Source organism: Triticum aestivum, chromosome 3B, assembly GCF_018294505.1.
Source record: "Triticum aestivum cultivar Chinese Spring chromosome 3B, IWGSC CS RefSeq v2.1, whole genome shotgun sequence".
NCBI lineage: Eukaryota > Viridiplantae > Streptophyta > Magnoliopsida > Poales > Poaceae > Triticum > Triticum aestivum.
Window position 1 is genome coordinate 191,173,126 of NC_057801.1, and position 14,112 is coordinate 191,187,237.

At 40.6% G+C, this 14,112-nt stretch overlaps 2 protein-coding genes across 9 annotated transcripts; one reads left to right on the plus strand and one right to left on the minus strand.

The window, feature by feature from the left end:
- Positions 1–632: 632 nt before the first annotated feature.
- Positions 633–4,665, minus strand: LOC123069310 (protein FAR1-RELATED SEQUENCE 5). Of its 8 annotated transcripts, none has more exons than XM_044492130.1 (7): positions 4,527–4,665; positions 4,058–4,148; positions 3,852–3,959; positions 3,694–3,759; positions 3,241–3,572; positions 3,079–3,150; positions 633–2,980 (listed from the first exon to the last, which is right to left on the minus strand). In XM_044492130.1, exons 6-7 carry the CDS (start codon positions 3,130–3,132, stop codon positions 1,823–1,825), a joined length of 1,212 nt encoding a protein of 403 aa, XP_044348065.1. In that variant the 5' UTR covers positions 3,133–3,150; positions 3,241–3,572; positions 3,694–3,759; positions 3,852–3,959; positions 4,058–4,148; positions 4,527–4,665; the 3' UTR covers positions 633–1,822. The 8 variants fall into 8 exon arrangements, with proteins under 8 accessions (XP_044348065.1, XP_044348069.1, XP_044348068.1 ...); XM_044492134.1 differs by having other exon boundaries at positions 4,444–4,619; XM_044492133.1 differs by lacking the exon at positions 4,527–4,665 and adding an exon at positions 4,236–4,520.
- On the plus strand, positions 4,533–10,175 carry LOC123069309 (uncharacterized). The gene is made up of 12 exons (XM_044492129.1): positions 4,533–4,879; positions 5,700–5,762; positions 5,878–6,483; positions 6,582–6,728; positions 7,069–7,531; positions 7,634–7,732; positions 7,834–7,954; positions 9,168–9,308; positions 9,434–9,506; positions 9,618–9,719; positions 9,790–9,850; positions 9,942–10,175. The coding sequence occupies exons 2-11, from the start codon at positions 5,700–5,702 to the stop codon at positions 9,808–9,810; spliced, it is 1,836 nt and encodes a 611-aa protein (XP_044348064.1). The 5' UTR covers positions 4,533–4,879; the 3' UTR covers positions 9,811–9,850; positions 9,942–10,175.
- The last annotated feature ends 3,937 nt before the right edge of the window (positions 10,176–14,112 follow it).

Consider the following 14,112-nt stretch of genomic DNA (forward strand, 5'->3'; position numbering starts at 1 on the left):
ATTTACTGCCCATTATCTGAAGTGGTATGAGTACTGCTTGCGAAACATTCTTTTTTGCGAAGCAACCTATGTAGTTTCTTCGCTAGACAGAACGGTAGAACCACATGGGCCAGCCAGATCAAGGAAACTAATTGCTTGCAATAATTTTTCTTCATTTGTAAAGAAACTTTTTCAACTAAAAATTATCCACAGAACATTATGCGTGCAACATTATTGTATATCAGGATATCTAACACCGAATCATTTTTTCCACCGCAGCTAGGTACTGGGTGCAACAATTATTAAATGAGGACTTTTTCAACAAGACATTATTGAAGAAACATTATGTTTTGCAACATTATTGGGATGAACAATTATTTACGAACAACTACGAAAGAGTATTATTTACGGAACATTATTTCCATGCAACATTTTCCGTGTGTAGGGAACATTACGCTAAAGTTCCTAAAATGACTAAAAACTCTATATTATAGCTAAACTGTACATGTTTAGCTTCCATGTGCATATAACAGTATATGTAACACTGAATAATTTTTCCCCACAGCTAGGTACTGAGTGCAAGGTAGATAACAAATAAGAAATTTACTTCCACTCTTGTTCTTACCACAAACAAAAACAAATAGTTCAAGGTGAAATTTAATTATAACAAGTGTAAATTATCATTCTCTTCATGCGTACAAGAATCATAATTCATCTAAAATTATTCAAACAGATTTTTTTCTCCCTTTTTTGCACAAAAATGTTTCATTTCTGGTGTGAATCTTCAAGCAGTCTTCTTCTTTACAACAGATTTCTTCCTAGATTTCTTTTCAGATTGTGGCTTCAATCTTTCTCCTTTGTTGACAGACTTTGATGACCGCACAGGAGGATCTTTCAATGAATCATCAGTTTGCACTTTGTTGACAGACTTTGATGACCGTACTGGAGGATCTTTCAATGAATTCTCAGTTTGCACTTTATCTTGATGTTTCTTTCCCTGCAAATACTTGACATGAACTTGAGCAACAGCATCAAGGAGTTCTTTACTAAGCTCAGAATCTTTGCTAACGTACGAGCAAGCTTCCCCAACTTTACTCATCAGGATAGCATATCTAACAGCATTGTGTGATTGATCATCACCTCCAAACAATATATTATCTTTCTTGAACTTCTCTAGTTCGTTTTCTCGAAAAGAAATAGTCCACCTGTCAACAATCAATTTATCTGGAATTTGGGTAATGTTGAACTGTGTAAACAGTCTGAGGATATGGCAACAAACAATACCATCACGCTCAAATTTCCCACAAAAACATTGAAACGACCCAGTAACAAGGTCAACATTAACTCTGAACATTTCTCTTGTGAATTCTGTTTTTCTGTACCATGTGTGCTTATTCAAGTCATACACTCTCTCCTTCTCAACTTCTATAACTTTAAAAGCTGTCGCATTCACTAATTCTGTGAGAAATTTCAAGTAAATTCCTTTGGTATATATTGCTGCTGCATGCCGTTCAACAGCCTGATGACTCCAATACACATGACTCTTCTCATTTGACAAGAATCTGTCCTGGTTTTCAATGTGAACAACATTTTCTTGGAATAGCACGTATTGTTTCATGAATGCCTCTATAGTATCTTTCCTCCTGATATAGTCTTTGAAATTAGAGTTGAAACTTTCACTACGGCTGGTTGACCTAATGAAAGGGCAGAACAATCCTTGGAAATAAGCTGGAACAAAAAAGGTCTGGTTCTCCCACATCCTTTTGATGTGAGCATGCCTAGCACACTCATACTTCACAACAAATTTCTGCCATCTTTGTTCGAATTCCTCAACAGTAATGGACTACAACAAGCACTTCATCATATGTTTCTCCATTTTTTCCCTTGTAGCCATAAATGCACTCATATTTTCCCTGACATTCTTAAATATATGCCAAAGACAGAACCTATGTATAGCATATGGAAAAACTTTAGGAATAGCAGCTTTCATCCCTGCATCTTGGTCTGTCAATATTATTCCTGGTTTCTTCCACTGCATTACCTCCATAAAAGTTTGAAAGATCCATTCAAAAGTATCTGAAGTCTCATCTTGCAATAGGGCCCAACCAAAAACAATTGTTCTACCATGTCCATTAATTCCAACTATAGGTGCAAAAGGCATGTTATACTTGTTTGTGCTGTAAGTGGTATCAAATGAGATTATTTTGCCAAACAACCTGTAGTTCAATCGGAATCGAGCATCTGTCCAAAATATGCCGAGGACAGTGTTGTCTGTGTCTCTTTGCAACCTATAGCAGAAACCAGGAGTATCAATTTGAAGCTTGTCAATATACTGCAATGTCCATTCAATATCTGTGTTCTCTTTCTTAAGGATTCGTTCTCCCTGTTTCAAGTTATCTAGCTTCTTCACATCAAACGTATTGTTTCCCAACTTCCCACCACATAGCCTTCGGAATATACTCATGATTCTTCTAGGTTTCACTCGTTGTTCTTGGAGCAACTTGGACAACATTATCTCTTCCTCATTCATATTTCTGTGGCTTAAGAAAATTTTTGTAAGTGATGGTGAGCTCACTAGATCATGGTTATGCTGAAGAGAAACTGATGCAATGTGCCACTTGTCATCCACCAACTTCACTATAATATTCATCGGACAATTTGTACCTTCAATGATGTTTCTTTTCCTTTTCCTCAAACCACTGTTGGCACTTGGTCTTTTCCTACCTTTGTTGCATTGGAAATACAATTTCCTATTCTTGTAATTTCTCCCTTTTATCACTGCGAACACATTCAACTGAGCATATACATTTGCAAACCTGAGCGATTCATCCAATGTTGAGAATACTATACCAACTTCTGGTCTACTAGCACGGTCCGCTTCTTCTGGTGTAGGGAACACATAATCTTCACTACCAGCACAAGCTACTGAATCTTCATCAGAATCTTCGCTGTCATAATTTCTTTCATAGCTATAGTCACAATTCTCAGCCAAAGAAAGTACCTGCAAAGCGAGAAAACATATTTAGGGGACATCACAATAGCAATCATCCAAATAGCAGTGTTACTTTATCAAAATCTTTCCTGTGAAATTTTCTTTACCTCATTGCAAAAAAAATTCACTTCTTCTCTTGTTGTCAAATGTTCAGTGCACATGTTCTCGCCAACACTATCCTGTGGATTTTTCTTTACAATGTTCAGTGCACATGTTCTCGCCAACAAATTTACTTCAAGTTTTTAAAATGTATTTCCATAGTTACCTACTTGCTCAAAGTTAGTTGCACTGCCGAAGAAGAACCTGTAACAATGTTCTGGTTCTCATTTATTCTCTCAAGTAACTACCAAACACAAAGAAGATGAACTTTTTGTCAAGCAATTAAACTGTACTCATGAACTTGACAAGAATTCCTCCTGCCATTCAGCATAGGTAGAATTATAATTACAACACTCAGCTTGACAGCACTTGCACTATGTTCATCATTATTAGATATTTCAAAATCTTGGCTCATGATATTTCTCGCACCTTCTTCAACTTCTTTGTCAACAACATCGAACAAGCTAAACCCCATTTCAGCTTCTTGACTTTCAATCAGTTCCTGACAGCAAACAAAATGAACCAATTTTCAGGTTCCATGAGTCTCAATCAAAATTCATTAGTTCATACGTCAATACTTGAGAAATATTAATGCAAATCTAAACTAGAAAGTACGTACAAACCTCAGTTCTTTTGCTCAAGCTTTGGTATTCCACGAACTAATCAAATTCTTCCATCAGAGCACAACCCTAACACAAAATTAAAAGAAATTTAAATGTTTTTTGAATGATCACTGAAATTCTGTTCAAAGCCATGACTGATTTTAAGGACAGAAACTTACGACACTTGCAGATTCTACAACACTTTTTCCTAGTATAACATCACTCAACTTCTGCTTTGTCTTCTTCGACTCTTTTCCATTGGACGGAACTACTTTTCTAGTTTGTTTCTGCAATCAGAAGAAAAATTACATTAATCTAATAACTGACTATGAAACAACAGAGAAACATGTTTTTGTAATGGTAAAAAACAAGTATATAGGCTAACCTTCTTAGTTACTTCTTTCTTCTTAATGATTACCCGCTAGTTACTGAATTTGTCAACACTGTTATCCCCTTCCATGTTGATAAACCATAGGCTGCAACATTATTCAGAATGGACACTTATTTTTCTCCAAAGAAGCTTATTGGCATGTACTGGTAATTAAATTCAAATACAAAATTACATGATAGTCTGTGTTTCCAACCACTAGTACCCAAGAATTAGTACTCCAGGAAACAAGAGACAAAGAACCTGCTTCCAGCACCACATGCTGCGCAGTCATCTACCTGGAGACGAGGAACAACCCAACTTCTACTGTTCTCCCAGAGTTTACAAGGTAGTTCTTCCTCAGATCAACAACAACTAACTGGCGAGATGTACGTGCAATCTACCTTTTTTTCTCCTCTAAAACAGTCAGAACTTCTTCTTTGCTATTTCTTGTCCCCTCTTACTGAAGAATGAAGAGAACTAGTACCTGTGCGCTCCAGCACCGCCACCGGTCCAAGGAAAGTTGGACGTGCCCTGTCGCCGCTTCCGATACGCTGCCGCCGCGTGCCGCCGCGTGCTGCGGAAGATTGGTCAAACAGATCTAGCCACGTAGCCCCAGGTCTTATCTGGTCGGCACCGTTCTTTTTTTCGTTTTTTCTTTTCCTTTATTTTTTCCTTCTCACAAACAGACAAGTGGGGCCCTTCACTCAGTACACTTTCCCCAACCCAGCCGCATACGCATTTCTCTCCTCTCTCCCCCTCCCGTCACTCTGGTGGCTCCTGAGATCTGGTTTTCACCGGAGAATCACCAGCGGCCGCTTCATCGGCTTCACTCAAAAGGTTCGCTCCCTTCCCTCTTCCATCTTCCTATGTAGTTTCTGCCCTAAAAGCCTCTTCGCCCCTCCCTGAGAAGAGAATTAGTCAGTGGCTACAGCAGCGCTGGAGCACCAACGATTTAATGGCTTAGAGTAGAACTCATGTACCACTGGTCCTCACTGTAGTTCCACTCCCTTCTTCCCATCAAATTCCTCCATTCCTCCATGAAATTTCTGGCTTAGACTATAACTTCTGTAGAGGACGGACTGTTTCATGTCTGATTAGTTGGTTCCTGATAGTGCTAGATCTGGACTACTATTTTTCAAATACTGTGTATATAGATGTCCAAGTAGGATCTGTACGTGCCTTAGTTAATTTATTATAGCAGTAATCCTGTTGCCATTTCTCCGAAAGAGAAAAAAGTAAACAATATCTCGTTAGGCAGTACCGCATTTACTTGCGTTTTGTTTGAACATGCACATATGAAATCCTGACCGGGGGTATCAATTCGTGTTTGCTTCTTCTAAATGTTGTTTCCCAAGGTCAAACACGTTACATGCATGCTCACAGTTCTTCCTATTTTTACAGAAGAGCAATGTATAATTTGTTAATCCCGTTCGAGCGAGGCTCACAACTTTCTTCTTTCAACTAGTTGCTTACCATGTTTTTTTTGCGATACACTAAATTTGAAGAGTTCCTGTAGTACATAATTGATGAATATTTTATACCTGAATTTGCTGGCATGACCATCTAAATTAAGTTACTACGGTTCTTACTTCGTTCTTAAATTTCATGTCTGTCAAGTGTGGCAACAAGTAATATTAATGTTTGTATTCATTTGTAGATGGAACAAGGATGCAAAAAAAGAGAAGCAGATCAAATAGTATATGCAAGGAAAAGAACCAAGGTATTACACATATCGTTGCAAGTATTCCTGTTTCACACTTAATAAAATCATCTACTGAGCTGCAACGAGTTTGTTTATTTCATTCTATGTTTTGTTTCATTCTCTTTACATGCAGTGTAATCAACTTCAGCATGTTGAAGCATTTCTGAAGCTCACATCTGAAATATCTGATAATTGCAAGCAACGTATACATAGAATGGGTTTCAGGGCATTCCTACAAATAACTAGCTTGTCCAATATAGACTATGTTTACATCTGGCTTGCAAATCATTTCAACACAACTTCGTGCTCTATTGAAACACCGAATGGCTTCAAATTCCGAATTACACCTTCAATTGTTCACAAATTTTTTGGCATTCCAATTGGTGGACATCCTGTAATCACAAAACCATCAGAAGCAACGTATGAGTTCATTCAACAACAATTAGGAACGACAGCACCAACAATTGAATACCTTTTCTCAATTATGAATGATGATCTCCCTGAAGAAAAATACTGCAAAATCTTCATTCTCATCCTCCTGTCATTGTTTGTTGCACCTAATTCAAGTGGAGTTGCTAGCAAATTTGTGTACAGTGCAATAGTTGACATTGACAGAATTTCTCAGTATGATTGGTGTTTGCTTTGTCTGAGCTACATGGTTTATTCAATTAAGAAAACAAGGCTGAAGAACATAGTGAACAAAGAAATCATTCCTGGTGGAAGCAAGTTACTTATGCTGGTAATAGTTTTAGCCACAACATAACTTCTTACAAAATTCAGGAATTCACTTTTCTTATTTTTACTTATATTATCACCGCTTTTATTTTTCAATGATAGATATCTTACTTTGAGTTCCTGATAATATCTGAAATCAAGATGCCGACTATAGAACCAAGACTACCATTATGGACAGCAAACATGCTAAATTCATATATGGCACTTGATGTTGTGCATGGGAAAAGAAATGAGTATGGCAGACTACCGGTATGCCATTTTCCTGCAGAGATACACTTTTGCACAGAAGATAGTTTTAATTGTTGTTTTACTTGTTCCATTTGTTCTTATCTCTTACTGCTTCTCTATACATTGAAAATATTTTATTTATCTTTGACATCATCTTCTTATCAAACAGATAAAATACATGTTTCTCAACTCCATTCATTGATTCAAATTACATCGAACTACCTGAAGAAATCGCAGAGTATATTGAATCCAAATTCTTAGATATCAGTCTAACACAAGCAAGTTCTCTTCGTGCCTCTAGTTTTGTTCAAAGTAACGAATACTTGTTTATATGATTCTGAGTTCTTTTTTACAACAACAGGATAAAATCATTCTTCAATTAAAAGCTCAAGATTTCTATAGAAATATCTTTCGGAACACAACTCCTACCATGAAAACCTATGTAGATGACATCCATTCTTCATTTCTGAAGAACATGACAACTTCCAGCAGCCAAAATGTGCAAATTAAACCAGCACTTTCAGAAAACACATTCAAAGTTCCTACATCTAAAGAATTGTTGGCTATACAATCACCTCGCATTTTCCCAATGCTAGATGTTCCAACAATAATTGATGAAGATAAACAAGTCAACATACATGATATTCTTGATTCATTGGTCAATGATTTCCCGCAGTCTGTCAACATAACAAGTACAAATCTCACTCTCTCTTTCTGTGGTGGTAATCTACCATCTTTTGAACAACTTGCTTGCTCGGAGCTTTTTGTCAAGAGATCAATTCCAAAAGTAACACCCACCATTGATGCTTCTGCACTGTTACATCGTAAGTTTTTTCTTCTCTATAGCTGCTACTCAATATTTTTTTCTATGTGCCCAATTTTTTTTATGAAATAACTCGTACCAAATCTTTTTTTCTATTGTACAGAATTCTTTTCTGAAACAAAATCCCCAAAGAGAAGAGTACAAAAAACAAAGTTCTGCTTTCCACTATTCAGATTCTTATTACCAGGAGAGCGCTTGGAAGGTCATTTCTCTTTACTATTTCTTTTTTTGTACAATGATTCTTTAGCTGGTGCAGATTATTGATCTAACTGTTTCTGTCCTGCTTTCTTCTTTCCCAACCAGATTTTGTTAACCCTGAACTAAATAAAGGTTGGTTGCCTCCTGAAATCACATATCCAGTTGACGAGTCTCTCAACAATACGCTGCATGGCAATTCAAATGGAGAAGCTGGTTCAAGCACTTAGTACGCACAAGCAGATTATCCTTCCTTTGATGCAGTTACCAATTCAATTGACATAGTACAGAAAGTTCCTTCTAATTCTCAAATAATTGCATCAGAACAATCTAAAACTTTTGCACCTACTCCGTCTTCTCAGTTCAGCCTCCCACCAAGTGAATATAACAACAAACATCATAATTATGCAAAAACCATTGTTCTTCCAAGTGAGAGCCCAATAAGGATAATGGACTTCCTGTCACCAAAAGTCTACCCAAGCAATATTGGCACACCCATTGAAGATCCTTTGTTAATTCAAGCACTTGAACAACACATTCCAGTAAGTTCTCAAAACCAGAAGGTTCAACTTGGCAACAACGCATAAACAATTCTTTCAAATCTGGGAATGTAGTAGTCCAAGATCAGAACAGGGGAAATAAGCAGGTCATTTTTCCAACTGGAATAGAGAATGCCTTCTACCAATAATTGGTTGGACATCTTTCAAAGTTAACCTACAGGTATGAAAAATGGCACATGAAATTTATCATACATCTTTCTACATGTTTTGGACATAAACAAATCTAATCTTTTAAAGCTTTCTCTTCTTTGTTTTTTTCTACTTGTGTTAATGTTGCTCTTCTCCCATAAAACAGCCAAAGGATCTTCAAGATTGAACGAATTTGGGTTGACCAGAAAACCATAAAACTATCACTCAAGGCTGGTGGTTAGATAAATCCTCGGGTTGTTGACTGTTTTTCAAAACTAAGGAATAAAGACCAGCTCAACCGAGGAAGAAAAGGCCTGCTTCCAAAAAGCGATTTAGTAGAACATATAGTTAGCATTGATGACATGGTCAGCCTATATTTCTGTTTTTTTCATACTTTCTCATTTACAGTACAACAGTTTTTGTTCCTTTTCCTAACTTTCAATCATTTTGTGCAAAACAAATATGTAGGAGAAGCTAATGAACCCAATGCTAAATCATTCAGATCCTGCAAACAAATTGATCTTACAAGAATGTAATGTTGGATTCAGTTTATTGAACACTTCCTTGGTAACAATTTCTTTATTTGTTAAAACAGATAATACAGAATTTTAATTTTTTCATAGAGGTTTGACTAATATTCCTGTTCCTTCAATTTATCTAGGTAAAAATGCCTGTGTTCAAGGAAAAACAATTGTTATTAATCATTGCTAATTTCAGAGCCAAATTTTTTGATTTTATGAACCCCTACTACAGCGGCGATGCATTTCTACCAACAATTAGTGCAGTAATCTACAACTTCAAGACTTTATTCACTGCATCATATGGAAATACTAGTTCTTTCAACATAGGAAATTTTGAATCAAGATTTGTACCAGCTCCAAAAGTGAATTTCAGGTGCTTTTTCCACCGAGCTCAGGCCTTTTATGATTCATTAGCAACTTCTTTATTCTACTCCCGAAGAAATAGTTAGAAAGATTTTTAAGTTAATCGAAAATTTCAACTCAGTTTTCTTTTCTCAGGTACGACTCAGGAATTTTCCTTCTTCAGTATCTTAGCAAGTACAAAGGCCTCGGAATGGAAGGTTTCTTCAATGTAAGAAGTTACCAATTCATTCGTTGAGAGCACTTGTTTTCCTTGTTCAACTTTCTTTGAAATATATATCTGTTTTTTCTAACCTACTACTCCGTTTTTTACATTCCGAAGGACGATTTACAAGCTTTACGGGAGAAATTCTTTTTTGAGATCATAACTTGCAAGGACAATGAAATTCAGCTTCCATTCGTAACTTCTTTCCTACAGAGACATGTTAGTATTCTATTTTCTTTTTATTGCGACAATCCTTGGCCTCCTCCTCATCACATCTCAATTTCAACAGGGTTTGCGCATTTTCAAGTGAGACATTCAACAGGATTTCTGCATATGAACTAAACTTTTACGTAAGTTCATGATCTCTAGTTTCCCCATGAAGAATCATAATGAACTTTTTTCCTAATCTCAACTAACATTTTTTACTTTCTTATTCCTTAGGTATTCAATGCCATTCATTACTGTCAAGTATAATGGAATTTGCACTTCAAGATGTTCTCCTCAATTTGCATTGAAAAGGGAAAAAAGTGGCGAAAATGCTTCATCCTAGGAAAAAAAACATTTGTTTCTATTTTTCTGTTTGTTTTTTCATGTTCACCCTAGTGATACTTTCTGGCATATGAACAACAGAAACAGTTCCTGAAGAAGTCGTAATTGAAATTCCTTTACCATACATTTTTCAGCCTACTTATAATTCGTTCCAGAAACATGTTGACACCAGAAACAGTTTGGCACCATTTTTCAGCATACTGATAATTCGTTCTACTTGTTCTAACTCCTTCCTCCTTTGTTTTAAATTGTTTGGCACCAGAAACAGCTTCAAACTAAAACAACGGAACAATTTTGAACAGTTCAGACAGTAGACAGGAGAAACAGTAGACAGGAGAAATAGTAGACAGGAGAAACAGCAGAACTCCCGCCAGTAGAAACAGTACACAGTAGAACTCCCGCCAACGCGCTAGAAACAGTTGAACTTCCGTCAACGCGGCCCGGCAAGCCCAGCAACAAGGTCCCCTATGCAATCGCCCAGCATTCTGATGCAGAATGCGGCGGTTAGGAGCTCCCGAAAATAAGAGCAACTAGTTAACGAGCGCTCCTTCGTAACAAGCGGAAGCGCTACGCGGGCGACAATTGTCACGCATGGAGCGCTCCAGCGAGGGAAAACCAAGCGGCGCGGTTGGTTCCCGGTTTTCCCTTTCCGGTTTATGATTTTATGAATTTTGCAGTTTAACCCTCCAACTACTAGCATTTTCCGTTTTTCCCTTTCCACGCGGTAACACCAAGAAAATAACGTCCAATCGCGTTGGTTCCATGTTTCCTTTTTATTTCCCTTTTTGTTCCCATTATATTTCTGGGAAATGAAGATTTATGGGGTAGTTACGGATGGGGGGCTACCAACACTATCAAATGTGACCTTTCAAGTAAGGAAAAAAGAGCAACATTTATCAAGGCATAGTTCGACGCACGGTCGGGATGACTGCAGAGGCATCGCTCAATCCTGTGAAATGCAAATGTCTATATTCTCTGTATGCACAAATGTATACTAGTAGAGGCATGGTTTGTATAAGTTTACTAAATTGGAGCGCGGCGCCTCTGGCGCGGGGAACCTCCTGCTCACCTTCGGCTCGTTGAATTTTCATAAACATCTTGAAGGGGAGGGGCATGTGTCGAAGTGTGTGTTGGCCATTCAGCGTGTTGGTTCGTGCGGCGTGTTGTCCGTCATGGCGTCACACGGCGCCTCCGACATGGGGAACCTCCTGCTCGCCTTCGGCTCGTTAAATTTTCATAAACATCTTGAAGGGGGGGCATGTGTCGAAGTGTGTGTTGGTCGTGCAGCGTGTTGGTTCGTGCGGCATGTTGTCCGTCGTGGTGTCACATGGCGCCTCCGGCGCGGGTAATCTCCTGCTCGCCTTTGGCTCGTTAAATTTTCATAAACATCTTGAAGGGGGGGGGCATGTGTCGAAGTGTGTGTTGGTCGTGCAGCGTGTTGGTTCGTGCAGTGTGTTGGTTCGTGCAGTGTGTTGTCCGTCGTGGCATCACACGGCGCCTCCGGCGCGGGGAATCTCCTGCTCGCCTTCGGCTCATTAATTTTTCATAAACATCTTGAAGGAGGGCATGTGTCGAAGTGTGTGTTGGTCGTGCAGTGTGTTGGTTTGTGCGGCGTGTTGTCCGCCGTGGCGTCACACGGAACCTCCTGCTCGCCTTCGGCTCGTTAATTTTTCATAAACATCTTGAAGGGGGTGCATGTGTCTAAGTGTGTGTTGGTCGTGCAGCGTGTTGGTTCATGCGGCGTGTTGCCCGTCGTGGCGTCAAAGGGCGCCTCCGGCGCGGGGAACCTCCTGCTCGCCTTTGGTGTCATGGTACTAAGTCTGACAGTAAGAGTAGGGGGTACGCATGAGGAAGAAATGCCCTAGCTATGGCGAGGTTGTACACATGAGTTTACGAGTTCAGGCCCCTCTCGGAGGAGGTAGAAGCCCTACGTCTCGGAGCCCTGAGGCGGTCGACTGGAATATGGGTGTGTGTTACAAGGGGTGCGAACCCTTGTCCCAGAGGAGGGGGTGGCTTATATAGAGTGCGACAGGACCCCAGCCGTCCCCCGTTACAGGGTTCAATGTACATTAAGACAGTGTGTTACTGGTAATGCCAGATATAAAGTGCTATTACTGATCTTTAAGACTACAGAGTGAATGCTTGACCATTGCCATCCTGAGTGACTCTAGGTCTTTTGTACTCCGAGTGGTTTCTTGTATGGTCGAATGACTCCATCTTGGTCGAGTTAAATTGGGGGTATCCGAGTGAGGTGACTGGTCGAGTGGATTGCACTCTATGGCTACTTCAGTCGGTATTTCTTGCTATACTTTGAATGTCCTTGATTCTAGGGTAGTGACCTTGGGTAGGGCGTATAGGTCAGGCCTATGACCCTACCCTAGGTCCATGGCATCGTCATTAGCCCCCTAATGGATTGAGGTCTGAGTGAAAAGAGAGTTGAAGTTGACCCTATCTTGACTCTTATGCTTCGTAAGCTTTCTTACTCAGCTCGAGGTTCATGCTGAAACTTCGAGTTCATTTTAGTCACCTTGATCGATTCAGAGGTCGTCGAGTGAACTTATACTGGCAGTCTTCGAGTGTTGATATGGTGTGAAATCTTCAGCGCGATTGGTTACTGCGGTTCCTGGATCTCACGGGATTCGAAAATTTGGGGAAGCACGCGAGGCGGAGCGCGCCGCAGTAAACGGGACGGATTGATAGGGGTGCCTCGATTCCCATGCCGCCTTTTTCGCCACATAGCCGGTGCGCGACTGTTGCGGGATTTGACAAGATTGCACATGCCCATGCGCCAGCCACTCAGAAGCAGGCCCATAAAAGGCATCGAGGCCGATGCATTTGCAGTGTGCACCCCATTCCCCTTCTTCTTCATCTGCTTCTCCACCGCGTCCTCCTCCACTCTCGACGCCGCCGCTCCACCCGTGCGCAGTCCGCCGTAATGGTGAAGGACAAGATGATGGCCCGGGAGCGTGCGAAGACAGCGACGGCGACGGCGAAGGGCAAGAAGATGAGCCGGGAGTCGTTGTCGAGGTCCGGGTTGCCGCCTGGCTGGATCCAGGGGGACTGGATTCGATCTACGCTCTGGCAAGAAGATCTAGAGGATCTGGCTGCCTCGGGATTGATCACGGATGGGTCTTGGAGGCTGCCTGGGGACGAGATCGAGCCTCAGCCACGGGAGGGTGAGTGCGTCCTCCTCGCAACCCATGTAGACCGTGGTTTTTCTCTACCTCTGCATCCTTTCTTTCGGGGTTTCCTGAACTTTTTCGGTGCCCAACTTCACCATTTCTCTCCCAACACCATCACATACCTTGCTGCATTTGTTTCTCTGTGCGAAAACTTCTTGGGCTATAGACTGCTCTGGGGTCTCTTCAAACATATCTTCACTTGTCGTTCTCAATATGTGAAGAAGGCAAATCCGACTGTCAAGAGGACATACGTGATTCAAATGTGCGGGGGTTTAGGGATTCAGATGAGGGTTAGGAGCACTTTTCCCCCTATGACACTTCCTGAGTCGGTTAGGGGATGGCAGTCGACCTGGTTCTACTGCCAAGACATTCCGACCCTCGGTCAGTCGACCGGTCTTCCTCCCTTTACCCTATGTCGAGTCCAGTAAACTTCTTCATTGATCGTGTCTGCAGTGGAGAAAGTAGAGGTGAACATGCTAGTCGAGCGGGTAGTCCAGTTGGTCCGTCAGGGCGTGACTGGCATGGATTTATTGGAAGTGTTTCTCAGTCGATGCATCCAGCCGCTCCAAGCTCGTGATCATTCGATGTGGATGTATTCGGGTTCCAACGACACCGCTCGGGTCCACCTAGAGGAGGTCAGTGATGTGACGGCGGCCCAGTGGCTGAAGGGCATTACTGGAAACAAAGACAACCCCAGGGGGTCCAGGAGACTCAACCCATTCGACGTTGAAAATCAGCCGGACAAGGTCTGATCCTTATTACCGAGTGTATTTCAATCTGACTTGCAACCATCTTTGAATATGACTGATGTTTGTTTAACTTCTTGCCTTGCAGATTTATACTGAGATGTATTCGATGCTGAACGGAGAGCAAGCCCAGGA